Source organism: Thalassophryne amazonica, chromosome 23, assembly GCF_902500255.1.
Source record: "Thalassophryne amazonica chromosome 23, fThaAma1.1, whole genome shotgun sequence".
NCBI classification, from domain to species: Eukaryota; Metazoa; Chordata; class Actinopteri; order Batrachoidiformes; family Batrachoididae; genus Thalassophryne; species Thalassophryne amazonica.
This window is the reverse complement of record NC_047125.1, coordinates 14,668,670-14,695,983: the sequence shown is the minus strand read 5'-3', so window position 1 is coordinate 14,695,983 and position 27,314 is coordinate 14,668,670. Positions and strand designations below refer to the sequence as shown.

At 41.4% G+C, this 27,314-nt stretch overlaps 1 protein-coding gene across 8 annotated transcripts in view; it reads right to left on the bottom strand.

Annotated features, from left to right (window-relative positions):
* The window catches only part of LOC117504570 (RNA-binding protein with multiple splicing-like), a 64,863-nt gene extending 58,897 nt beyond the window's left edge, over positions 1 to 5,966 (bottom strand). For 2 of the 8 annotated variants that reach the window (XR_004558831.1, XM_034164037.1), the window contains exon 1: positions 5,461 to 5,964. Coding sequence is in view for 4 of the 8 variants with exons in the window: in XM_034164037.1 (XP_034019928.1) it covers positions 5,461 to 5,523 (63 nt within the window). In the remaining 4 variants the exon portion in view is untranslated. Of the gene's footprint in view, positions 1 to 5,460 lie in introns of all 8 variants that reach the window. The other 6 variants (XR_004558829.1, XM_034164036.1, XR_004558828.1 and 3 more) reach the window with 4 other exon arrangements.
* Positions 5,967 to 27,314: the final 21,348 nt, after the last annotated feature.

Below are 27,314 nucleotides of genomic sequence, written 5' to 3'. Positions count from 1 at the left end.
TTCTTAAGTACTCTTCACCCATTCTTGTACAATGCAGTCCACCCGAAATATCCAATGTCCGATAATATCAGCTGATATGATTCCCTGAACATATCAGCAGCTATCGGTGTTATTTTTACCAATATGCAAATTTTTATTTTACTGAACAAACAATGCAGATAAACATTTGGCTATAAGAAATTGTCCATTACATAGTCTGTCCAGCAGAGGGCATTCTAAATGCATTGTTTACAATACTGTCAAGCATGGCTGGGACCCCCCTCCCCATCACATTAGCTACAAGAGACAGAGGCAAAGCAAAAAGCTGCCATTTATTTTCAATCAGAGTGGGGATTCAGATTAGTGCAGCGGATAAGAGAATATTTAGAGGGGAATCCTGCAAATGGTGATAAAAGCATCAAATTCAGCAGAAATACTCCTCAGACAATCCTCTTTTGAAAAAAAACGATTGGCCACTTGAATTTTCAATCGGTGGTCAGGTAGGGGTCAACTGAAGAATTATACAGAGGTCAAAATTAAAAGATGCTCCAATCATATTGAAAAATATTTCACATTATTTGCCTGATCATAAAGATTCCAAAAAGGTATAGTTTGGACTATCTGACTGAATTCCATGAAGTTACAGGATAAAAACAGCAAGAATGGTGACAAAGGTCAGTTTCATTTTGTACAGGGGTCAAAAGTTAAAGTTGCTCCAATTTTGGTAAAACGTGATGCAAATTACTAGTTGAGTTAACACGGTTCTAAAAAAGGAATCGTTTGGACCATGTATCATCCTTACTTATCACATTACGGGGTAACATATGTCACATGTCATAGAATCCAATAGATGTAGACCTTGTTTGACCTTTACTTTGGAGACCAAGCATTCAACACTGTCAACACTATTCCATTTATTAATCCTATTAACTCAATCAATCATTTGCATCACTTTTGACCCCTGTACAAAATGACTGACCTTTGTCACAATTCTTGCTGTTTTTATCCCATAACTCCATGGAATTCAGTCACAGATAGTCCAAACTATACCTTTTTGGAATCTTTATGACCAGGCAAATAATGTGGTATATTTTTCAATATGATTGGAGCATCTTATAATTTTGACCTCTGTGTAATTCCTCAATTGACCCCTACCTGACCACCGATTGAAAAGTCAAGTGGCCAATCGGTTTTTTCAAACGAGGAGTGTCTAAGGAGTATTTCTGCTGAATTTGATGCTTTTATCACCATTTGCATGACTGTTTCACTTATCTGCTGCACTAGATTGGATGCTATGCCACCAACTAGGAAGGTCCAAAATAGACAAGAAGTCTTATTTTAGGCCAACGCTGGGTCATGGGACATTGTGACAGCAGCATGATATTCATTGGATGGCTGGGTGTTATTTTTACAGTAATTTATAAAAAGTTGATATTTAGAACTATAAAATGACATTTCTTTGTCATAATGGTTGGATAATAAAATGTTAGGAATAGTTGCCATTTTTACGTACAGGATACATCAGATATAACTGTATCAGAAACCACCACCATGATATCAGTATCGGCTCCCCCCAAAAAAATCCATAACAGTGGGATTTTTTTTTTTTAAACCAAAGCCCAAAAGAATTTTGAAATTTACCTGCCTTTGGATTAGTCTCTGAAAATTTACAGACTAGTTAATGTAATTATTTGCAGCTATAGCAAAATGTCTAGATAGGTAGCCACCCAACATTATCTGATGAACTCATTCGCTGACTGTACTACTAATTTAGGAACAAGCTCAGGAAATTCATGCCTGCCACATGCTAACTAACCAAGCTATCTGGCTTTGCAAGCCATTGTCAAGACTAGGCAAGCTAAGGTTGTTGCCTAAATAAAAACTTAATTACACATAGCATCCAGTGTTCACCTAAAACACTGCTTAATAACATACACTGTATCCATAACAGAAACAGTTCATACTTAAAGATATATTGCCGCTGTTTTTTTTTTAAAGAATTAACTAATAAAAAGAATCTTCCTTGGCACCACTATCATTTTATTCCTTACTTTAGATAAGAGATTCATTGCCAATATGACCAAAATTCATGCCGTCTTGAAACAATTTAGGATTTCAACCCCTGATGGGGAGAAATTCAAGGGATCAGATGCTATTACCACACATTTGGCAGATTTAGAAGGGATTTACAAGAAATCTTATGGATGCCAACATAAGCTAGATCACAGGTAATCTCAAAACCTCACGCATGTGCAACGCGCTTGGTGCTGTAGTTTGTCTGCATGATGGCAATGAAGGAAAAGACAATATTCTTTATCGAATTTCCTCCCAAATAAATGCCCTCTTCATTAAAATTAGCTGTAATTTTGCAATATGTTACAAAAACCAACCTACATTATAATGCACCAATTTTAGGAGAAACTAAATTTTCTCAGTTTTGTGAAATTTGAAAGGCCCTATAGTTTTAAATAAAGCCAAATTTCATGAAAAAAATAACAGGCCATCCACTGACAATTTAGAATTTGTTTATTTGTTGGCATTGGCAAGGTTGCAACTTTTGCTCAGCCAAGTGCTAAATGGCTAACGTGATTACAGTCACACAGGGGTTTGAGCACACATTTAGACCTTTGCAGATCAAGTCTATGTGTGCCCTCCAGCAAAAATTCGCCTCTCCCCAACCAACTGCAACACACGTCATTACACACAAGAAAAAGTGGTGTTGTCAAACCTTGCATTGATTCAGAGTAAATTTAAGCCTCATGGCCTGGATGGCTTCCAAACATTTTCACAGCCATTAGTTTCCTGTGTCCATTACTCTCGTTTCATCCACCTTTTAGATCAAGCAATCCTCCAATCAAAGCCTTTCAAACTTCATTTAGAGATTAACTTATCAAATAAAGGCACCAGATGCTGCAATGAGTAATACATGAGCTCGTAACTGAACTGATTGTTTATGACATTTTGTCATCACGGATGACAGTTGGAGCGAAGATGTTGGGAGTCGTGCCGGTACATTTGGGAGCTCTCTGATCGTGTTACTGCAAACTCTCCATCAAGATTCCAAGAATTTCTTCCCTTCTCTTTACGTCACACGCTGTACATCCACGCAAACATCAACACTGGACCAAATAGGCATGTTTGGCTATTCAGTTACAAAGTGACTAACAGTTCACCGAGCCATAGTAAGAGTGGTCCAAGAAAAACACCCGATATAATCCGATATAACATTCTGGTATCACTTGGCAGCTCTGAAATAACAAGCCTGTCTACCAAACACAGATAGGCCCATGCCAAAGAAAATCACCGCGTGCAAAGTGATCACGCTAAAAAGCATTCACCAAAAAGGAGGTACGATCAAGTCGGGTTCAGATTGTGCAACTTGTGTTTACAAAGGTGAAGCAGGAAAAGACGGAATATTCCTCTGATAGCTAAACAGAAAATTTGTACCATTTTTAAACCAAAATTAAAAAAAAATAAAATAAAATAGAACACTCATTGGACAAACATAAATCTGAGATGTTAAAAGATAATGAGCCCATGTGTGTAGAGAGGTTATGCTTGGGTGAATGAAGTGGAATGAGGAAAAGTTATTGCCTACATGTTGCAGCAGCAGTTGTTTGAATTTCAATTGTTCCTCTTCAGAGGAAATACAGAGTATTTCCTTTAGTACTGCTTGCCAGTGTTATCTGGGTGTGTGTATATAAATATATACGCAAATTTTCTTTGAATGGTACACAATAAACGTTGGAAAATAGGTCTTACCATTTAAAAAACAAAAAATGAAACCAGGTTGTGTACCCTTTCTAAAAGAGGACTGGATCTCACTGTATTTCCTGTTACCAAGTGGCCTTTCTGTCACATCAATTCTTAACCAGATCACACTGTGAGCCCCACCCCCTATCACCACCACCATAAAAGCTCCAATTTCAAAAAAGAAAGTGGGTGGGCCAAAAAAAAAAAAACCCAACAATTCAAATTTATTCATATCTTCCATGACATAGCCAACAATAAAAAGTAGATCACAACGAGAAAAAAAAAATGCAACATTGCTTGAACGCTTATTATTGGTTGTATTTTTTATTTATTTATTTATTTTTTAGGGAACCCATTTTATATTTGGTCATTACGGTAACCGTAACTATGTGTTAGTAGGTTATCATGACGGTGATGACGTGACATCCGTACCGTAACCTTAATAGCCCAAATAACCCAAATCTTACAGAGATACATGAACACAAATAACAACTCAAAGAACAAATGTTGTTTGACATGAAGGGAGTTAAAAAAGAAAAACAAAAGTCTTCCATCTGAGAATCGAACCACTATACTAACAAGGAGCTAGCAACCCACACTGAGGCACAGAACATCAATTACAGCGGCTGCCATAAGAATAGCCCCAAGATTTAGAGTTAAGGCTGCTGTAACTGTAAGCACTTCATTTATATTTTGGCTGAGAACTAATATTTTGATTGGATGGCAGTTTTTGACAATATTTTTATTTATTGGTGCATATATTCTTGTCTAGTATCAAAATGTTAAAATGGAGGGGCAAAAAAACTTTTTTGTTGGTTTATTTTCTTTAAATAGAGTCATGTTAGAGGTCAAGCTAACTTTTTTTGCAGTTCATTATCTTGCTCAAGGCCACTTCCACACTCATATTAGGGATCAAACCCATCGGCTTGTGACAGCTCCACCAATGGAGCGATAGTCGCCCTAAAGCAAAAATAACGAAGCTTACTTCTATGAATGAATTTCTTTAAAGAACTCAGAAAAACATTGAAAACATTCATAAACCAATGAGTCTGCGACATGATAAATTTAAAAAGAAAGTACTCATTACTCTATGCGCATGGCAGCATGAGTTATTGTATTCTCTCGCATGTGACTGCTCTGAAACCCGTAGTCAGATTTTCAAACTCCTTGGGTAAGTTTTTCCCAAACGATTAACTTTTTAAGCAAATCAGTCAGACATCAAGGACGCCAAAAACACCATTCAAAAGACACATTATCGAGGATATCTTGGAAACCATTAGGGCAACAGAGACGAGGCAAAGCAGATAGGAATCAGTGAATCAATTGTAATCAAATGGGATGGGTGGCAATATAATAACGAACATCAAAATATTCCACAGAGCAGTACTGCAGTCTGATACCTTTCATTTTTACATTTCAAAATAGTCACTGAAGTAATCAGCTTTTTAGTTTTAAATTTATTCGTTTTTCAAGATTTTAATTCACAAGCAAAATATTATTGTGCACTACACGCCCACCATGACAAAAATTAAATTAATTCTAGAACCGCCCCTGCATAAAATACTAGATGGCAGGTGTATAAGTGAAAGGATGAATTTCTGCCTTGAGGAAACCACAAAACATGTATTATAAGTGCAAGTGAAATCATGTAATTTTACTTTAAACTTCTACAAGACACGATTTTGTTTTTTAAAAAACCGTTTAAAAAACACGGAGACAAACACGTACCTCCTCTTCGTGGTTGCTAAATTCACTCTGGTCGTTTTCTTTCTCGATTTTGTTGTTATTCATTCTGAGTCGGTCTTATCACTCTGGTCTCGGACGGTTTGGGGGGTTTGTTTAGTCTCTTTTTCGGGACACAAAAACAGCCAGTACACCCACAGACACAGTCGGCGAGCGGCCGCTGTCCCACTGACCCGAAGCTTCACTAGTTTGGCGACATGAAGAAAGATTTAGGAATCGAGAAAAAGTCAAAAGCGGGACGTGACAGCGCGCTCAGATATTCCTCAGCGTTGCCGTAAAAAAAAGAATAATAAAAAAAGCTTCTCCGCAGGATCTTGTTGCTGTTCCTCAAATGAAATACTGTAAACGTTCACTGGACTGCGCCGCAGGGAAACTTCTTTCCCCATCTCCTGGCGAGGGAGGAAGGAAGGAAGGAAGGGAAGGTGGGAGGGAAGGAGGCGTGTGGGGAGGAGAAACGTACCACCGGGCTGCGATCAAGTTTTATCAAGAGCAGCCGTGGAAAATCTATCAATCACTAATCACCTTTTAGTTTAGTCGCTGTAGCCTCCCAAAAATATTCTGATAGCGTTGTACAACAAAGCTGTGGTGGATTATTAAAATTAAACTCGCTGTAGAGTTTGTTGTTGTAATTTTTTGTGTGTGTGATTACAACTCAGATGAATGTGATGGGTTTTTTTTTTTTTTTTGGTCGAACTTTGAATGCAGCACTGTTGCACTGCTACCAATGCAGCGCTCTTACTGTTGCGTTCCAGACACCTCGGAATTCAAACTCTTCTCGACTCCCAACTTCAAAGAGTACATTGGAAACACTTTTGAAGTTCGAGCCCCCAACATCTCACTCAATATAGCATGTGAATAATCAGATAACAGTGTCAGAATATTTTGCCAGTATCGGTGGTGATCTGTGATAGAAAATGAGCACAACAGATGGTGTCGACAATATGTGCATGCACATTTGTATGAACCTAGGTTACATTTTTAACACAAAAGTGGGGATGGCATGTCGGCTGCAAATATATTGATCTGTTTTTGAACAGCTTATACTGTGGTAGAGCAAAATTATTAAAAGAAAAAATAGCATTGCTTGCAAATCTAGTACCAGACTTTCTGGCTCAGGATAACATGGCATCTAGCTATTAATAAATTAACTACGGAAAGGGAGTGTATTTTCAGCACCCAGTATTATCGCACACCTTCTTGGAAATTATATCAAACTTGTTTTAGAACAGCTTATACTGTGGTAGGGAAGAATTTTATAAAATTAGATGGCATCATGACTAGCTAATATGATTGGTGCTGCAGTTTTCGCTTAACCTAGTATAGTCTTTAACCAATAATAAATGAAGAATTACCTGAAGCTATCCTCTGTTTATTACAACTTCTCATATATTATACTTTTCTGTTTTATAAGAGTCTTTATTTTGGTTGGGTAACTTTGGTGACATATCATGGCTAGATGATAGCTGCCATTTTGGCTCAGCTTTGTGTGGCCTCTCACCAAACAATACATCAACAATTTTATGAATACAGTGTATTTTTGGTAACGTATTTTCTTCCATCTTCCTGTATATTATATCGATTTTTAAAAATGTTTATACTTTGGTATTACAGATACCATATAAATGACATTTCATGGCTAGATAATAGGCTAGCTGCCATTTTGGCTCAGCGTTGTGTGGCCTCTAACCAATAATACATTAACAATTACATGAATACACTGTGTTTGCATGGTAACATATTGTAATAATCTGTTTATACAGGAGTTTATACTTTGGTAGGTTACATTTGGTCACATATCACAACTAAATAATAGCTACCATTTTGGCTCGGCCTTGTGGGGCTTCTGGGCAATAATATATTAACTATTACATGAAGGCAGTATATTTATGGTACAGTATTGTCTGGCAACTTCCTGTATAATATATTAATCTGTCTTTAGAAGTGTTTATACTTTGATATCGCAGATACCTCTGAAAATAAAAATGACTTGGATTGCTAATAGGACAGATGCCATTTTGGCTCAGGTTTGTGTGACCTCTAACTAATAATGCATTACATGAAAACAATGTGTTTGTCTGGTACGGTATTATCTTAGAACTTCCTGTACATTTTGTTTTTAGAAGAGTTTATACTTTAGTAAGGCAGAAATGTCTGAAAATTAGATGACATATCATGGCTAGCGAATAGTATAGCTGCCAATTTGGCTCAGCTTTGGGTGGCCTCTAACCAGTAATACAGAAAACCAGTAAACAGTGTGTTTGTATGGCACTTTTTTTTTTTTTTTTTTTACAACTTCATGTACATTAATCTGTTTTTAGAAGAGTTTATACTTTAGTAAGGCAAAATATCTTAATATTAGATGATATATCATGGCTAGCTAATAGTACAGCTGCCATTTTGGCTCGGCTTTGTTTGGCCTCTAACCAATAATACATTAACTATTATATGAAGACAGTGTGTACTGTACAAGATGGTCTTGCAACTTTCTGTATATTAATCTGTTTTGACAAGATGTTATACGTTGATAGGGCAGAGATTTATAACATAAAATGATGCATGATATCTAGCTAAGAGGACAGGCACCATTTTGTCCTTTTTTAAGAGAAAAAGTGACCATTTTCAAAGTTATTGTTCATTCTACTGCAGGCTAACTGACTTATCTACAGTTTCCTGCAAGACATTTTTTCTCTGTTGACCGATTAACCTTTTGCATACCATCAGTTTCAGAAATCTGACATCACAAGTAAGGCACGCACTTTGGGTCGTTACCCCCGCTGTCACTGTCTCAACACTATGAAATATAGCAGTCAGCATAATTTATCACCTGTAAAGACACAACGAGCAAAGTGGACACAGACAACCCGACTATAGCTTCATAAATTCCCAGTGTCTCTTAGTTTATCATTTCAAGGCCCCAGGTGTTTTTACAATTTTTGGGCAAATAGTATACATAAAGAGGGTCTAAAGATCAACACCTCTATCTTACACAAGATTAGAATATGAACGGCTGCGGAAATTCACTGTGAGATCACCCAAGAGTGGTCGATTTATGGCCATCGAGACGCCAAAGATCTCGAAATAGTGTCAACAACAATGAAGGTGTGCAAACGGAGATGTTTTTGCTGGCACACCTATTTTTGCAGTGTGCAAAGCAGATTTAAAGGAAGCTATCAGGTGACAAGGCAGTCATTTCAAACATTTATTTTGAGCTTCTGCTTCACTTTGTATTTTGTGATGAAAAGTTCAAGAGCTGACAGTAGCGCCGCACCGGAGACTTTGACTGTATGCTGCGTGACATTTATTGCACAGGACAAAAGCTTGCCTCTTAAGACAGCGACTTGCACAAACTGAGTGAGTCGTTTTTGCTGAACCTGCACCTCAAAAGCAACAAACGAAGGAAAAGCAGTCATGGTAGATCGGTCTTCCAGATTTCTGCTCTATTCCCCTCCCCGATTGTGTCTATATCAATTACACTGCTTCTGAAGCATACACAATGAGGGAGGGACACGGTGGATTCTTTTATGCTGATGAGAAGCAGTTCAGAACAGGGAAAAGTCTTCGAAGCAGATAAAAATGGAAATGTTCCCCTTGCTTCTCGACACTCCTGTATCAAAGCTTCCCGCTGGAGTCTGGGGAGCATGGAAGAGGAGTGGAGGAGTGGTGGGGAGGAAGAGGGGAGATGTCCCAGCTGTGTTTGACAGGTCTCATGGCTGGACTGTGTGGTCTGATGCACGCCCCAGCTCCCCCTACACGAAAACACACAGAGGGGGGTTTGTCGGCGGAGCAGCCACCGGAGACATCTGGACACAATGTCCTGGGTAAATGTCGGCAAGCTTTGACACAATCCAGCCTCTGTGAAGACATCGTTGGTAAAAGTAGGGTAAACTGGTTGACAGTGAGACAACGCAAGCAAAAATCTGGCCCTTTGTGATATGAGGAGGGAGAAAAAAAGAAAATACAAGCACAACAATAAGACAGAAAAACATCATTCATTAATATCGGAAAGGTATTCAATGTGTAAACAGCAACATCCCATTTGGTTTCCTCCCATTTTGCCTACTTTCCATTTGGTCTCCCATTTAGTCTGCTTTCACACTGAATAGGTTTCCCATTTCATACTACATATATTATGCCCATTCCCATGTTAAATAAATATAAAAGACAACTCAAGTAATATCCTCCTGACTACCGCAACATAATCTAGCGTTGCCGCCATATTGGATGGGTCTTTTCACAATGGGCTCGCATCAGAGTCAACCGAAGTCAATGTAAAGTGAGCAAATATCCCGGTATTTTGTGTTGTTTAAGGTTGCAATAACCGGCGCAGTAAAGAGACCAGATCGCGTGGGTGGGATAACTGTCAAAGATTGTCGGGTTAGGGTCAAAGGTTAGGATTCAAGAAATCTATAAATTATTTATAATATTATCACATAAGAAATTTCTTATAAACACAGGAAGATTGTCATAAGTGACATAAATCTGGGTCTATAAATTAGGAATAGACATCATGGGAATAAGTGAAATATAGTAGGTAGACAAAACTGGAATAGACCAATTGGGAGTAGGCCAACTGGGAATATAAGTTGCTATGAAATAGGAATTTCTGAGTAGGCAAAATGGGAGTAGGGCAACTGGGCATAAACCATGTAAACAGTTCAATTCCAATTTATTACACTTATATAGCACCAAATCACAACAAAGCTGCCTCAAGGCGCTTCACACCCCTAGAAGAAGCACACAGGTGACAGTGGGAAGGAAAAACTCCTGATGATATTGAGGAAGAAACCTCAAGCAGACCAGACTCAAACAACACTACTTCCTTTTTCAAAGTAAAGTCCCTGTCTCATGGCTAATAACAGTCAATGCAGTTGTTACTCTATAGAGTAGACAATGCGTTGGACCAGAGCAAAAATCTCTTTTCTGGCCTAAGGTGCCCTGCACCATTTTAGCTGTTTAGCACAAGAGGTCTGAGGAAATTCAAGAAATTCTCAGGCTGCATAAATCCAAACAATGTAGTGAAAGTTCTTAGTCAATGTACTTCAACAATGGCTTATGAAGATTTTAGAACTTCCTGGTTGCAACGCTTTACTTAAAATCTATTGGGATCCACCATATACACTTCTGTCACACATTGTATGGTTTCAGTGCCAACGAGCCTGCTCATCGGCATAGCAGGGTATTGTTTTCACTGGCGTGAATGTGTGTGTTTGGACAAGATAACTCAAAAATGACTACAGATTTCTTTCAAACTTGGTATGACAGTCAAGGAAAACAAAGAAAATACCTTTGTTTATATCTTGAGAGGTGAGGAGACGAGATGGATGATCTGAAGCATATATTGATTGGCAAAATATTTGTGATTGGCATGATTACATGATGAAGTCATACATTGTCAAAAACACCATTACAGACGCATATATTTACTTGCACATTTATATTATGGTGTGTAGAGTAGGGTATGCATCAACATCTTTCATTTGGTGTTGGATTTTACTCAATTTATGGATTTTATTATTTTGCGGAGACCAGGGACAGGTAGTAGGACCTATATGAAGTGTGAAATATCATACCGTGCGATAAATAAGCAGCCCGTCCAGGGTACACCCCATGGGATCCAACGCTTCGTTAACCTCATCTAGGATGGTCCGGCTGCTCCCGTTTTTTGTGTTCAGGGTCGCCACAGCGGATACAACCAGATCCGCATTGATATTTGGCACAGGTTTTACGCCGGATGCCCTTCCTGACGCAACTTCAGTGTTACCTGAAGAAACACACACAGCCGCTGGTGTTCCAAAGAGGTCTCCCATCCAAGTACTAACGAGGTCCCGCACTACTTAGCTTCTGAGATCTGACGGGATCAGGCTGACACAGAGCAGATCGGCTGCGTCAGCCTCATCTAGGATAAGCAGGTTTTTAAAAAATGATCGAATTTCATAATCATATTTTTATAGTGTTGTTTTTCTTGTTGCTGTTTGCTTGTTTTTAAATCATAAAATAGAAAGGTGACATTTAAAAACACTTTTGCATTGCTTTTGGAGATGTTTTTCTCATTATTTTTGTTGTGTGTGAAATTTTTCCAGAATCAGCTGAGCATTGAGAGACAAATCAGATGACCCAATAGCTAAAAGCCCAGTTTGATCACTAAAAGTGTGATCTATTGTGACACAATGTCGATGTATTGGCCAGAGGGAAGCCTTCCTGTGGTTTTTGCAGTTGTCTCCATTGGTAGCAAAAGAACTCAGCGATCTTGTATCTTCCCTCTGTTCTTTTGTTGGATTCCTGCTCATCCTTGTGCTCCAGGTACCGACTTCCAGAAAAACACCAGCAACAAAAGTAGCGATGCTTTGGAATGGGGGAGGTCTCGTCGTGTTAATGCAAAGGAGCTTGACGGGAGTACTGTTGGACAGTCACACACTTCACCCTTTGATTGATGTCAGATAAGTGGCTCTTATTGGGCTGAGAGCCAGACCGTTCCATTCCTTTGACTTTTACTGATATGCAGCCTTCCTCCCGTGTGCTCGGTTCCTTTTGATCTTCCCCAAAGATCACTAATTTGCAATTTACGGTCAGATTGACCCGCTTTAATTGGACATGAGAGGCCTGATTCTTTATTTAACTTTGTTTTTCCTATGTTAAAACCATTTGCGGCTTGATGGACAAAACGTTTTTGCTTATTTAACTGGTGTGTTGTATAAACATCCCTTTAAAGGGGTCATACTGTGGTCAATAGTTTTTAATCTGCTTTGTTTCATTAAATATAATTGGGGTTTCCTGTTAAATTTCCTCAGTGTCCCATAATTCTATGCCTACGGATGTTGAAACTCGCCTGTAAAAGGCAAGATTTGTGATTGAAACACAGTTTTCAACCCATGTTACATAAGTCGCAGAAGTCCACATTTGCTCTGTGGGACACGCCCATCCATTCTGGGAGCTGAAGATAGGTCATTCAGCCATTTCATTGCTTCTGATCTTATAAATAAGCAAACTTGGTGTAAAGGTTCGGGCTTAATTTAGCTTCATAGCTGCTAGCTACAGTTGGTATTTTTCCTTTAACAAAATAAACTGAAGGAGCTTGATAAAAATGTACAGTATTACTACTGTTGTATAGATCATAAGAGTGTGGGGACACGGGTTTATCCTTGAGATCATGCTGAGGGTCAACATGAGCCGCTGTGTTAAATCTGACAAATCACAAGAAAGAAATCTGTAAAATCAATAGCTTGACTGCAAACCAGTATCATCAACCCAACATTTTTCTATGGCCTGTTGTCCTGCGGTCGTGTCACAGTACTGAATATCTGACCCATAAATAGGCCCACAGGTCTGTCATTTAATATTTTGTGAAGGCTTTCCTGGCTCAGCAGTCACAGGAGAGGCTTTCTTCTAATTATGTCTCCTAGGCAGGGGCGTAGCCAGGATTTGTTTTCGGTGGGACAGGCGGGGTGGGGGTGGGGTGGGGTCCTTATTGTGCAGGAGATCTTGCCATGATGACCTTTTGGGTAATTTTACAATAAGAACACAAGAATTTGGCTCATTCAACATTTCAAATGAGTTACATGAATCCATTATTTTCTGCAACAACTATCTCATTTTGTGTTTTCATAACTGATCTGCCTTTGTGAAGCAATTTTTTTAGTGTTTCAAAATGGCAAATCCATTTTCAAACCAATGAACCCCAACTGTCCACTAGATATCAACATATTTGAAATAGTTTCAAAATACTTTTTGAAGCATTTACGAGTCTTTCAAAAAATTTAGCTATTTTCTCAAGCAACTCTTTCATTTAGCATTTTGAGAGCTTTAATATAACAATTTATTTTCAGAACCTATTGTTTAATTTGGGTTTTATTTGTTTTGATCAAAACAGGTAAACATTTCCTGAATCAAAAATCCCCACGGTCTACAAGACCATTATCTTTTGAGCGTCTTTGAAACACAGTCATATTGTGAAGTAACTTCCTTGCTGTTTCAAAACCAGATATTTTATGAGGTAGCAGCTTCATTAGCAATTCAAGAACTTCAAAATAGTAATTTTCTCAACCAAATGGCTAAATTAGCATCTTGAGATTTTTATAATAGTGAATCTTTTTTTTGTTTGTTTTTGTTGGGTTTAATTGTTTTTTTTTCAACCCAAATTCCACCCCTAGTTACACCCATGCTCCAAGGGTTAATAGCCAAATGTTGATACAGGTCTACATAAATGGATTGCAGTGTCTTTGAATGCTGCTGAGTGATCATAAAATCATAAACCAGGTGAGTTAATACAAAGGTAATTTTAAACCCAGTCTTTCCTTCTTCCTTTAAAAATAATGAACCCACACATTTTTTGTTTTTTAATTTATTCAGTGAACTTCCTGCTTTAAATAAAACTCTGAGTACGGATGTAACAGTGTGTCTCTTGCGCAATTTTGGTACAATGAATAAAAATGTGGTGTGCATGCTCTTTTTCCTGTTATCGTGCATATCGTGATCTGAAAAACTACACCTGATATTAAGTGTTTTTTATTTATTTTTTATTTTTTTGCTCACTGTTCTGATGGATTTTAATAATTTCTGTGACCGATATGTCACGTTTCACTGTGGGAAGAGAAAGTGGACCTGGATGCAAAAGGTCAGCTGTCACGAACATTTTATCCTCCCAAAACAACCGGTGGCCTCTTTTGACTGACTGGTCTCCACTTGAAATGCTCACCACTTGAAAAATATTCACATTTCATGGTGAATTTCTGCTAATTAATTTCTATTAATACGCTGACACTTCAGAAAATGGTGCATATTGCAGATATTGTCACATACTGACTCTAGATGAGCAAAGAAAGAAGTCAATACCTCTACGAAGCACGTGAGATCATTCAATTTAAGAACAGGCAAGAGGTATATAAATAGCTGCTTCCAAATATGGAATTCGGTCTCCACTTAAATTCCTGCTTTTGCTTCTGCACCCCCTGCAAAGCCCTTGTCACTCTGCACAGTCATGCAACTGTGTCCAGGATCTGTCTTCCTTGTTATATTACAGTGGCACTTTAGCAACTCCCCTAAAATAAAAGTGAGAACAGCAAGGAGCCTAGACATGGCCCCTGCTGCACACTATGACTGAAATAATTAGCCCCTTGTTGACGTGGGCTCCTCGTGGGACTGACTGCACCGTGACATGTTACGATGAGTGCTGGCAGGGTGCGACAGCAGCTGTGGGCCTCCTGCAGGGATATCAACTTTTTTTTTCTTTTTACAGCTAGAAAACATTAAAGGAGACATTCGGAAAACATGACACCTGAAGTTGAGATGTTAATGATTTGCTGGACATGCTGCACTGCCACACGTGTCCATGAAATGACCACACACGACACAATTCTAAGAGGAAGGCAGTCTTCTCATTCTGCAGCCACACCCATGGCTGTAAAATTCCCACTGCACCCATGGCACCAATTTGGTAAGGCATGGTGACAGAGAACAGACCTGGCAACACACCAAATCCAAAATGGGGAATACCACACCCTTAGCGGGAGAATGGTAAACAAGTGATTATTTCTGGATAACACAAGTCACAATCAACAACTAACATTTGGGTTCTGACACACTAATAAATCACCCGGAGGATAAGTAAGAATTTAGGAATATTTATAGGACATGACTAAAGGATTATTAACCGAGCGCGAGGTCTTTACAAAAAAGACAGGGGTCTGATATTTTCCCGTACAGACTGAGCAAGCGAGGTTAATAATTTGTGTTTTCTTTTCCATGTCCACGTCGAGCTTGTTTGCGGTTAATTCCTCCAATTCAAACTCATCAGTGGAATAAAATTCAGTGGGAGAATGGTCCTCATCGCTCATAATTTATTTGTTCATGTTTTGTTTTATTTTGCGCTGTGAAAATTGTAAACAAAGTCACAAATCTACTAACAGTCTGATATGGGAAAATATCAGACCAGAAATCAGCCAATCAGAGTGCCCGTACCATCATAGCCATATAATAATTGGTTTTATCACCATCTCCAGTACACACATATACACACATGTATACACACATATGTATATATTAAAAGCCAAGTGGCCTCCGTGTGCGCATATGTGATTTGATAATGGAGAAACTGGGGAGAGCTGATATTTGCCGTTTGGTACGATCATGTATTTTGGGTCAAGGATGAACACTGTGAAAACGGAAAGTTGATTGAACAAATATTTTAGGAGAAAATAGGCAACAAAAGTGAACAATGGACGTTGATAATTAAATTCTGGACTCACACGCCTTTCCAGCAGGGCGCAGTAAATCATCATCATCTATATATTAAAAGCCAAGTCACCTGTGTGGGTGTGTGTCTGAACAAAGGAAATAGCTCAACCTTGCCAGTTGTAATACATGACATCACCTGCATTTGTGAAATAAATACAATTATTCACAAAAATTTCTCATTTCAATTTCCTGCACTTTCAGTTAAAAATCATTTTAGAAACTTTGCATAATTTATTACTACCCTAGAAAAATGTCAGCTACCTATTTTATAAACACTACCCAATCTAGAGCCTGTGAATCCCCACTGGAAATGCATTTGTGAGTGTCTATATATATATATATATATATATATATATATATATATATATATATATATATATATATATATATATATATATATATATATATATATATATATATATATATAGTGTGTGTGTGTGTGTGTGTGTGTGTGTGTGTGTGTGTGTACAGTGCACAAAAAGCTGCTCAATAGCACCTCCACATGGCCAGAAATACAAAACACACACTTCACGGCAATTCCTTTCTTAATTCAACTTTGGGATCAATTGCAAGATAAAATCCTTGCCAAAAATACTACAACAAAAGTGCTAAGAGATACATTAAATATCCAAATTAATTTCTATTAAATTATACATTTTCCAATATACTACTGACATAAGTCTGCAAAAACAGACCTTGATTGCCTATCAATCTTAACCAACAAACTATTCTTCCCTCCCATAGGCTTAACGTACCTGTAGTTTATCCCAAATCACATTTTGTATGCTAAAAATATTTTGCTCACACACAAATATAGTTACATAGTGTTCAACATAAATACAATAATGTACACCTCTGGTGGTGTTGCTAATAAACTGTAAAAATATAAACTACAAATTCACATATTTTAATTGTAAATATTTGTCATATATAGATCATCTAGCTAACACGATGGCTACTATCAACTACACAATGATAGATGTTTAGGAACTATGCCTAAAAACTCCATATTGTCACCTTCCTAAAAATAATGGCCTAAGTCATTTTTTCATAAAAGTGATTTTTTTTTTTTTTTTTTTTTTGCTTAAATCATCTCCTTATGATGCTGGCCACCTGTGGTAAAATAGCTTAAACCATCAGTTGAGAAGATCATGCAATTCCACCCAAGCTGTATAATGGCCGACCTCAAGAGTGTGACTTCGGGCATATCATTTTGCCCAAGTCAAAAGAGTATGTGACTTAGGCAATTTTAGAAGTTTTTCAAAATGGCGACTGCTTCGGGAAAATGAAACTCTACTCAACCACTGAAGTTCTTGCGTTTTTCTTTGTGCTTTCTCAAAAAACCTGAAAACATGACTTTGGCCATTATGAGTAAAATGTGCAAATGGATAGAATTGTGCAGTAAACAGTGCAACTTTGCATCTTTACCAAAGCATCTGGTGTAGAAGGTACAAGGCTGACAAAATGTATTCATCTTCGTCAAGAGTTTTCATGTTTTGACCCTTATCTTAGAGTCCTATGGTACTTTATTTTCTCAATTTTACTATACCGTGAGACATTCCACTTCTAAAGGTACTTTCTTTTAGTGTAATGGCTATGTTGCATATCAAAATGTTCAGAACAAGCTCAGCCTTCTGAGATATTTGTCTAGTACACGATTTGAAAATATGAAATCTATATGAATAGAAATATCATTAATAGTTGACTAAGACACAAGTGAGCGTCATTCGGGCTCCAAGGGTTAATATTTGTAGAAATTGGCTGCGCCAGTGATGATTCAGTTTTTTTTTTTTTTTTTTAGAAATTTGTGGTAATTTTGAGCACCCCCAATTTTGTTGTACCCCCCCATTCCCCCTACAATAAACAATAAAGACATCTATTTTATTTGCTAGTAATTTGCACTCAGTGCAAGTTTGCAAGTTCTAAGATAAACAGTATGTACAAATACATTTCTGTCATGCAGTTGTTATTTTACTACTGGGTAGCAGCCATGTTAGCAAGCTACCAAGAGCATAGCTACCGAGTTAGCTATGAGCTAACTCGCTATGAGCTATGCTGTATGCTCGTAGCCCGACAACCGGCCCAATTCAGGGCCAGTTGTCGGGCTACGTAATAACTGCAATGCCAGCCCAAGACACTGTGCATTGACTGCATCCACCCTTTCAGGTTTCAAATCCCACAAAACCTTGGAGAGGTCTCCGCGGTGCGAGATCTCAGTAACATTAAGAACTGCATTGAGATGCTCTGATCGGGCTACACTTTAACCGCTGCACATGGACAACACCATTAACATCGCAACATAAAACTATTTTTATATTGTGCCTAAAACTCTTAAAAATATATAATCTGGGTTTATAGACATTGTTATTGCGTTTGTTTTATGTAAACGTGAGAATCACAGGCTGTGTCTCCGTTATTTTCAATGGGAGCTGCTGTGAGCTACAATCGCTTCCTGTTCATCTCGTTCTGGGAGAAAGTGAGGTTTGCTCTTTAACGCCTTGATTATTGTTCTTTACGACACTGTTTGTCCTCTTTGTTCCAGACTTATATATATGTCTGAAATTCGGTTTGCGTTTATTAAATTCCACGCAAATTAAACGTAGCAGACACGGATTATTTGTTATAATTGTTTTAGCAAGTTTTCAATGCAGTCTCTTATTAACGTGATGAAAAGCATAAAAATTACATTTTTGTAGTATAATATTCATTTACAATTGTCATGTGGATTCTCTATGTTGTTTTGACTGCAGCGACTCTCTGGCACACAAGGGATTATGGGATAGATGAAAACCCTGAATTAGATCATCTAGGTATGGCGGTTTATTTCAAGTTTGGGATAACACTTTGATGCAACATTTGGAATTATACAGATTTTCAAAGTTTATTTGATATCAATGTGTTCAGAATGGTGTTTCTCAAAACGTAGCACAGCTTTGGCATAAGGCCCCATTAAAAGAAAAACAAAAATAAACAAAAACCAAACAGTTTTATCATCCCCACCCACATGCCAAAATCAGCCCACATCAATATTTTATTTATTTATTTATTTATTGGTGTGCAAATTCCATTGACGGCAGCACAGCTGATGCAAGAACCAGCACATCAGGTAGGTGGTGAGTATGCTTTGGCTGAAGATGGCCAAAGTTTACCAAGTCGGGCCCAGAATTTGCCATTTGTTGTCAAAGATAATCAATCAATCAATCAATCAATTTTTTTTATATAGCGCCAAATCACAACAAACAGTTGCCCCAAGGCGCTTTATATTGTAAGGCAAGGCCATACAATAATTATGTAAAACCCCAACGGTCAAAACGACCCCCTGTGAGCAAGCACTTGGCTACAGTGGGAAGGAAAAACTCCCTTTTAACAGGAAGAAACCTCCAGCAGAACCAGGCTCAGGGAGGGGCAGTCTTCTGCTGGGACTGGTTGGGGCTGAGGGAGAGAACCAGGAAAAAGACATGCTGTGGAGGGGAGCAGAGATCGATCACTAATGATTAAATGCAGAGTGGTGCATACAGAGCAAAAAGAGAAAGAAACAGTGCATCATGGGAACCCCCCAGCAGTCTACGTCTATAGCAGCATAACTAAGGGACGGTTCAGGGTCACCTGATCCAGCCCTAACTATAAGCTTTAGCAAAAAGGAAAGTTTTAAGCCTAATCTTAAAAGTAGAGAGGGTGTCTGTCTCCCTGATCCGAATTGGGAGCTGGTTCCACAGGAGAGGAGCCTGAAAGCTGAAGGCTCTGCCTCCCATTCTACTCTTACAAACCCTAGGAACTACAAGTAAGCCTGCAGTCTGAGAGCGAAGCGCTCTATTGGGGTGATATGGTACTACGAGGTCCCTAAGATAAGATGGGACCTGATTATTCAAAACCTTATAAGTAAGAAGAAGAATTTTAAATTCTATTCTAGAATTAACAGGAAGCCAATGAAGAGAGGCCAATATGGGTGAGATATGCTCTCTCCTTCTAGTCCCCGTCAGTACTCTAGCTGCAGCATTTTGAATTAACTGAAGGCTTTTTAGGGAACTTTTAGGACAACCTGATAATAATGAATTACAATAGTCCAGCCTAGAGGAAATAAATGCATGAATTAGTTTTTCAGCATCACTCTGAGACAAGACCTTTCTGATTTTAGAGATATTGCGTAAATGCAAAAAAGCAGTCCTACATATTTGTTTAATATGCGCTTTGAATGACATATCCTGATCAAAAATGACTCCAAGATTTCTCACAGTATTACTAGAGGTCAGGGTAATGCCATCCAGAGTAAGGATCTGGTTAGACACCATGTTTCTAAGATTTGTGGGGCCAAGTACAATAACTTCAGTTTTATCTGAGTTTAAAAGCAGGAAATTAGAGGTCATCCATGTCTTTATGTCTGTAAGACAATCCTGCAGTTTAGCTAATTGGTGTGTGTCCTCTGGCTTCATGGATAGATAAAGCTGGGTATCATCTGCGTAACAATGAAAATTTAAGCAATACCGTCTAATAATACTGCCTAAGGGAAGCATGTATAAAGTGAATAAAATTGGTCCTAGCACAGAACCTTGTGGAACTCCATAATTAACTTTAGTCTGTGAAGAAGATTCCCCATTTACATGAACAAATTGTAATCTATTAGACAAATATGATTCAAACCACCGCAGCGCAGTGCCTTTAATACCTATGGCATGCTCTAATCTCTGTAATAAAATTTTATGGTCAACAGTATCAAAAGCAGCACTGAGGTCTAACAGAACAAGCACAGAGATGAGTCCACTGTCCGAGGCCATAAGAAGATCATTTGTAACCTTCACTAATGCTGTTTCTGTACTATGATGAATTCTAAAACCTGACTGAAACTCTTAAAATAGATCATTCCTCTGCAGATGATCAGTTAGCTGTTTTACAACTACCCTTTCAAGAATTTTTGAGAGAAAAGGAAGGTTGGAGATTGGCCTATAATTAGCTAAGATAGCTGGGTCAAGTGATGGCTTTTTAAGTAATGGCTTAATTACTGCCACCTTAAAAGCCTGTGGTACATAGCCAACTAACAAAGATAGATTGATCATATTTAAGATCGAAGCATTAAATAATGGTAGGGCTTCCTTGAGCAGCCTGGTAGGAATGGGGTCTAATAAACATGTTGATGGTTTGGATGAAGTAACTAATGAAAATAACTCAGAACAATCGGAGAGAAAGAGTCTAACCAAATACCGGCATCACTAAAAGCAGCCAAAGATAACGATACGTCTTTGGGATGGTTATGAGTAATTTTTTCTCTAATAGTTAAAATTTTGTTAGCAAAGAAAGTCATGAAGTCATTACTAGTTAAAGTTAATGGAATACTCAGCTCAATAGAGCTCTGACTCTTTGTCAGCCTGGCTACAGTGCTGAAAAGAAACCTGGGGTAGTTCTTATTTTCTTCAATTAGTGATGAGTAGAAAGATGTCCTAGCTTTACGGAGGGCTTTTTTATAGAGCAACAGACTCTTTTTCCAGGCTAAGTGAAGATCTTCTAAATTAGTGAGACGCCAATTCCTCTCCAACTTACGGGTTATCTGCTTTAAGCTACGAGTTTGTGAGTTATACCACGGAGTCAGACACTTCTGATTTAAAGCTCTCTTTTTCAGAGGAGCTACAGCATCCAAAGTTGTCTTCAATGAGGATGTAAAACTATTGACGAGATACTCTATCTCCCTTACAGAGTTTAGGTAGCTACTCTGCACTGTGTTGGTATATGGCATTAGAGAACATAAAGAAGGAATCATATCCTTAAACCTAGTTACAGCGCTTTCTGAAAGACTTCTAGTGTAATGAAACTTATTCCCCACTGCTGGGTAGTCCATCAGAGTAAATGTAAATTGTTATGTGGGCCGCTGAAGAGGAGGTACTGCTGGCCCACCACCACCAGTCGGCGCCCTGCTTGGAGTGCGGGCTTCAAGCATGAGAGGGCGCCAGAGCTATTGGAAGTGACAGCTGTCACCTGTCAACCTCACCAGCTGTCTCTCATTAACCTCCTTACAAGAAGCGGATCACAACTCCACCTCCTCGCCGAGAAATCATCTACCACAAAGGTAATCTTCTCTGCTGTGATTATCGATTGTCTAAACTTTGTTCTGTGTGCAGCCGCATTCCTGTGGTGATCCAGAAGAGGGACCAACAGGAGCTGCACGAGAGAAACGTATCTGGAGGTGGAGGTTTTCCCTCCCAGAGACTTTGAGTGTAAAGGTTGCTGAGTGTGAGGACTCGCACTCACCTCCTTCTGTGTCTTCTTTGCCAGCAGTACCAGGGCCGACAACGGAGGACAGAGACCACCTGGGGATTCAGGACTTTGCGGCTCCGGTGTTCTTCAGGCCGTTGGTGGTGGAAGCGGTGTGGGCCCCGGCTCCTCGTTCATCAGAGGTCTCCTATCTTCGAGCCTGCCCACTGTCCTCTTGTATACAATTGGCACCTGTAATTTCTGTTTGTATTCCGTTGTGTACTTTCGCAACATTAAATTGTTACTCCTTTTCTTATCCATTGTCCGTTCACTTGCGCCCCCTGTTGTGGGTCCGTGTTACGACACCTTCCCAACATAAATGTTATTAAGAAATGATCAGACAGAAGGGAGTTTTCAGGGAATACTGTTAAGTCTTCTATTTCCATACCATAAGTCAGAACAAGATCTAAGATATGATTAAAGTGGTGGGTGGACTCATTTACTTTTTGAGCAAAGCCAATAGAGTCTAATAATAGATTAAATGCAGTGTTGAGGCTGTCATTCCCAGCATCTGTGTGGATGTTAAAATCGCCCACTATAATTATCTTATCTGAGCTAAGCACTAAGTCAGACAAAAGGTCTGAAAATTCACAGAGAAACTCACAGTAACGACCAGGTGGACGATAGATAATAACAAATAAAACTGGTTTTTGGGACTTCCAATTTGGATGGACAAGACTAAGAGACAAGCTTTCAAATGAATTAAAGCTCTGTCTGGGTTTTTGATTAATTAATAAGCTGGAATGGAAGATTGCTGCTAATCCTCCGCCCCGGCCCGTGCTACGAGCATTCTGACAGTTAGTGTGACTCGGGGGTGTTGACTCATTTAAACTAACATATTCATCCTGCTGTAACCAGGTTTCTGTTAGGCAGAATAAATCAATATGTTGATCAATTATTATATCATTTACCAACAGGGACTTAGAAGAGAGAGACCTAATGTTTAATAGACCACATTTAACTGTTTTAGTCTGTGGTGCAGTTGAAGGTGCTATATTATTTTTTCTTTTTGAATTTTTATGCTTAAATAGATTTTTGCTGGTTATTGGTAGTCTGGGAGCAGGCACCACACAGTCAGTGGTTTTCTCACTCATACACAGTATGCATGTTTATCATGCTACTAGCGTGCAGTACACTGACTGTATTCAACATGAAAACAAGATTTATATTAAAAATAGCTGATATTTTCAGTTCCTCACTTGATATGCAGGTGCTGTATGTGTTGTGTGGGCCGCTGAAGAGGAGGTACTGCTGGCCCACCACCACCAGATGGCGCCCTGCTTGAAGTGCGGGCTTCAAGCACGAGGGCGTCATAGCAACCGGGAGTGACAGCTGTTACTCGTCATCAGCACCAGCTGTCACTCATCCACATCACCACCACCATAAAGGCCGGACTGCAACTCCACCTCCCCGCCGAGAAATCAGCAACCTTGGAGGTAATTTTCTTTGCTGAATTTAAACTGACTAATAGTCTGAACTTCTTTGCAGCCGTTTTTCTGTGGGTGTTGCCTTATCTGTGGGATTGGCGTTTGGTGTGATCAGCGACGGCTTCGCTTCACACCCCAACCAGATAAGTGGTTAGACAGGAGCTGCACGAGTGTGTGACTGGAGGTGGAGGTGCTCCCACCTTACAGAACACAGACCGTGGGATTACCGAGTGTGCATACTCACACTCACCTGTGCTGTTTCTGTTCTCTGCCAGCAGTACCAGGTCTGACAGCTGGAGACGGTGACCACCTGGGGACCCAGGACTTGGTGGCTCCGGTGTTCTTCAGATCCGTTGGCGGTGAGGGCCATGTGGGATCCGGCTCGGTTCTGGACGGGCGTCTCCTATCCTCAAGCCTGCCCACACGTCACCCAACGTGTAATTGACTATAGTCCCAAACTGATTGTTGTCTGTATTCCGTTGTGCACAATTTACAACATTAAATTGTTACTGTTTGGCTTATCCATTGCCCGTTCTTTTACGCCCCCTGTTGTGGGTCCGTGTTCCTACACTTTCACAACAGGATTGCTCGGCCAGCGTCATGGATCCCGAGGAGCGTCAACCATCGCTCGAATGGCCAATGGAAGAGCGAGGTGCACAGGCGCCAGCAGGAGGCATGTTCGGTGAGCTGCAGCACATCTTAACCGCTTTTACTGCTCAGTTGGACTTAGTTACCGAGCAGAGCATTGTTCTCAATCGAAGGATGGAGGCTCTCACCGCCCAGGTGGAAGCGCATGCTCAGGGCGCTGCTGCAGCAGATGGGCAAAGGAGGTTGGGCTCCCTCTAGTGGCCTTACCGTCACCATTGTCGGTACGGGCCCTAGATGGCACCCTTCTTCCACTAATCACACAGCAGACACAGCCCGTGACTTTGGTTGTATCTGAGAATCACAGGGAGGAGATTGTGTTTTATGTAACACCTTCTACCTCCCGAGTGATTTTGGGTTTTCCATGGGTGTTAAAACACAATCCCCGGATTGACTGGCCGTCTGGGGTTGTGGTTCAGTGGAGCGAAACCTGCCACCGGGAGTGTTTAGGATCCTCGGTTCCACCCGGTGTGACAGCTAAGGAGGAGGTTTTAGTCCCCCCCAATCTGGCGGCGGTGCCAGCCGAGTACCATGACCTTGTTGACGTCTTCAGCAAGGATCTGGCACTCACGCTGCCCCCACACCATCCGTACAATTGTGCCATTGATTTGATACCGGGCGCCGAGTACCCGTCCAGCAGGCTGTACAACCTCTCACGTCCGGAATGCGAATCAATGGAGACCTACATCCGGGACTCGTTAGCTGCCGGGTTGATCCGGAACTCCACCTCCCCGATGGGTGCTGGTTTCTTTTTTGTGGGCAAGAAGGACGGCGGACTCCGTCCATGCATTGATTACAGAGGGCTGAACGAGATCACGGTTCGCAACCGATACCCGTTACCTCTGTTGGATTCAGTGTTTACGCCCTTGCATGGAGCCCAAATTTTCACAAAATTGGATCTTAGGAATGCTTATCACCTGGTTCGGATCCGGGAGGGAGACGAGTGGAAGACGGCATTTAACACCCCGTTAGGTCACTTTGAGTACCTGGTCATGCCGTTCGGCCTCACCAATGCGCCCGCGACGTTCCAAGCGTTGGTTAATGACGTCTTGCGGGACTTCCTGCATCAGTTTGTCTTCGTATATCTAGACGATATACTCATCTTTTCAACGGATCCTGAGACCCATGTCAAGCATGTACGTCAGGTCCTACAGCGGTTGTTGGAGAACCGGCTGTTTGTGAAGGGCGAGAAGTGCGAGTTCCACCACACTTCTTTGTCCTTCCTGGGGTTCATAATTTCCTCCAACTCCGTCACCCCTGATGCGGCCAAGGTTGCGGCGGTGAGAGATTGGCCCCAACCAACAAACAGTAGGAAACTGCAACAGTTCCTCGGTTTTGCAAATTTCTATCGGAGGTTCATCAAGTGCTACAGTCAGGTAGTTAGCCCCCTGACAGCCCTGACCTCCACAAAAGTCCCCTTCACCTGGTCGGATCGGTGCGAAGCCGCGTTTAGGGAGTTGAAACGCCGGTTCTCGACTGCACCAGTTCTGGTGCAGCCCGATCCCAATCGCCAGTTTGTAGTTGAAGTGGACGCCTCTGACTCAGGGATAGGAGCCGTGCTGTCCCAGAGCGGGGAGTCCGACAAGGTTCTCCATCCATGTGCCTACTTTTCCCGCAGGTTGACCCCTGCCGAAAGGAACTATGACATCGGCAACAGGGAAATTCTTGCGGTGAAGAAGGCTCTTGAGGAGTGGAGACACCTGTTGGAGGGAGCATCGGTACCATTTACGTTTTTCACGGATCATCGGAACCTGGAGTACATTCGGACCGCCAAGCGTCTGAACCACAGGCAAGCCCACTGGTCACTGTTCTGCGGGCGTTTTGACTTTCGGATCACCTACCGCCCCGGGACGAAAAACCAACGATCTGACACCCTGTCCCGGGTGCATGAAGAGGAGGTCAGGACCGAGCTGTCAGACCCGACGGAAACCATCATCCCCGAGTCCACTGTCATGGCCACCCTCACCTGGGACGTGGAGAAGACCGTCCGGGAGGCCCTGACACGGAGGACAAATTGTACGTCCCACCAGAGGCCAGGGCTGCGGTCCTAGATTTCTGTCACGGTTCCAAGCTCTCCTGTCATCCAGGGGTGCGAAGGACCGTGGCAGTGGTCCGGCAGCGCTTCTGGTGGGCGTCTATGGAAGCCGACGTCCGGGAGTACGTCCAGGCCTGCACCACCTGTGCCAGGGGCAAAGCCGACCACCACAAGGCCCAAGGCCTCCTCCAGCCTCTGCCCGTGCCTCATCGCCCCTGGTCTCACATCGGCCTGGACTTTGTCACGGGCCTCCCGCCATCCCAGGGCATGCCTACCATCCTCACGATAGTGGACCGGTTCTCCAAGGTGGCCCACTTCGTGGCCCTCCCGAAGCTCCCGATGGCCCAGGAGACTGCAGACCTCCTGGTCCACCATGTCGTGCGTCTGCATGGGATTCCATCGGACATTGTCTCGGATCGTGGTCCTCAGTTCTCTTCCCAGGTCTGGAGGAGCTTCTGCAGGGAACTGGGGGCCACCGCAAGTCTCTCGTCCGGGTACCATCCCCAGACGAACGGGCAGGCAGAGCGGACGAATCAGGAACTGGAGCAGGCCCTCCGCTGCGTGACCTCCATGCACCCGGTGGCCTGGAGTGACCATCTGGCCTGGATCGAGTAGGCTCATAATAGCCAAGTATCGTCTGCTACCGGCCTCTCCCCGTTTGAGGTGTGTTTGGGGTACCAGCCCCCATTGTTCCCGCTAGTGGAGGGAGCGGTCGGGGTGCCCTCGGTCCAGGCCCATCTGAGGAGGTGCCATCGGGTGTGGCGTACCACCCGCTCTGCCCTGCTCAAAGCCCGGACGAGGGCCAAGAACCATGCAGACAGCCGGCGTGCCCCGGCCCCTACGTATCAGCCTGGGCAGGAGGTTTGGCTTTCCACGAAAGACAGTCCCCTGCAAGTGGAATCCCCGAAGTTAAAGGACAGATACATTGGACCTTTCACCATACTCAAAATCCTCAGTCCAGCCGCAGTGAAGCTGAAGCTGCCAGCTTCACTGCGGATACATCCGGTTTTCCATGTGTCACGTATCAAGCTTCACCACGTTTCACCCCTCTGTACCCCCGGACCGGCGCCGCCTCCTGCCCGGATCATCGACGGGGAGCCGGCTTGGACCGTGCGCCGGCTCCTGGACGTCCGTCGGAAGGGCCGGGGGTTCCAGTATTTGGTGGACTGGGAGGGGTATGGACCCGAAGAATGCTCCTGGGTGAAGAGGAGCTTCATCCTGGACCCGGCCCTCCTGGCCGACTTCTACCGGCGGCACCCGGA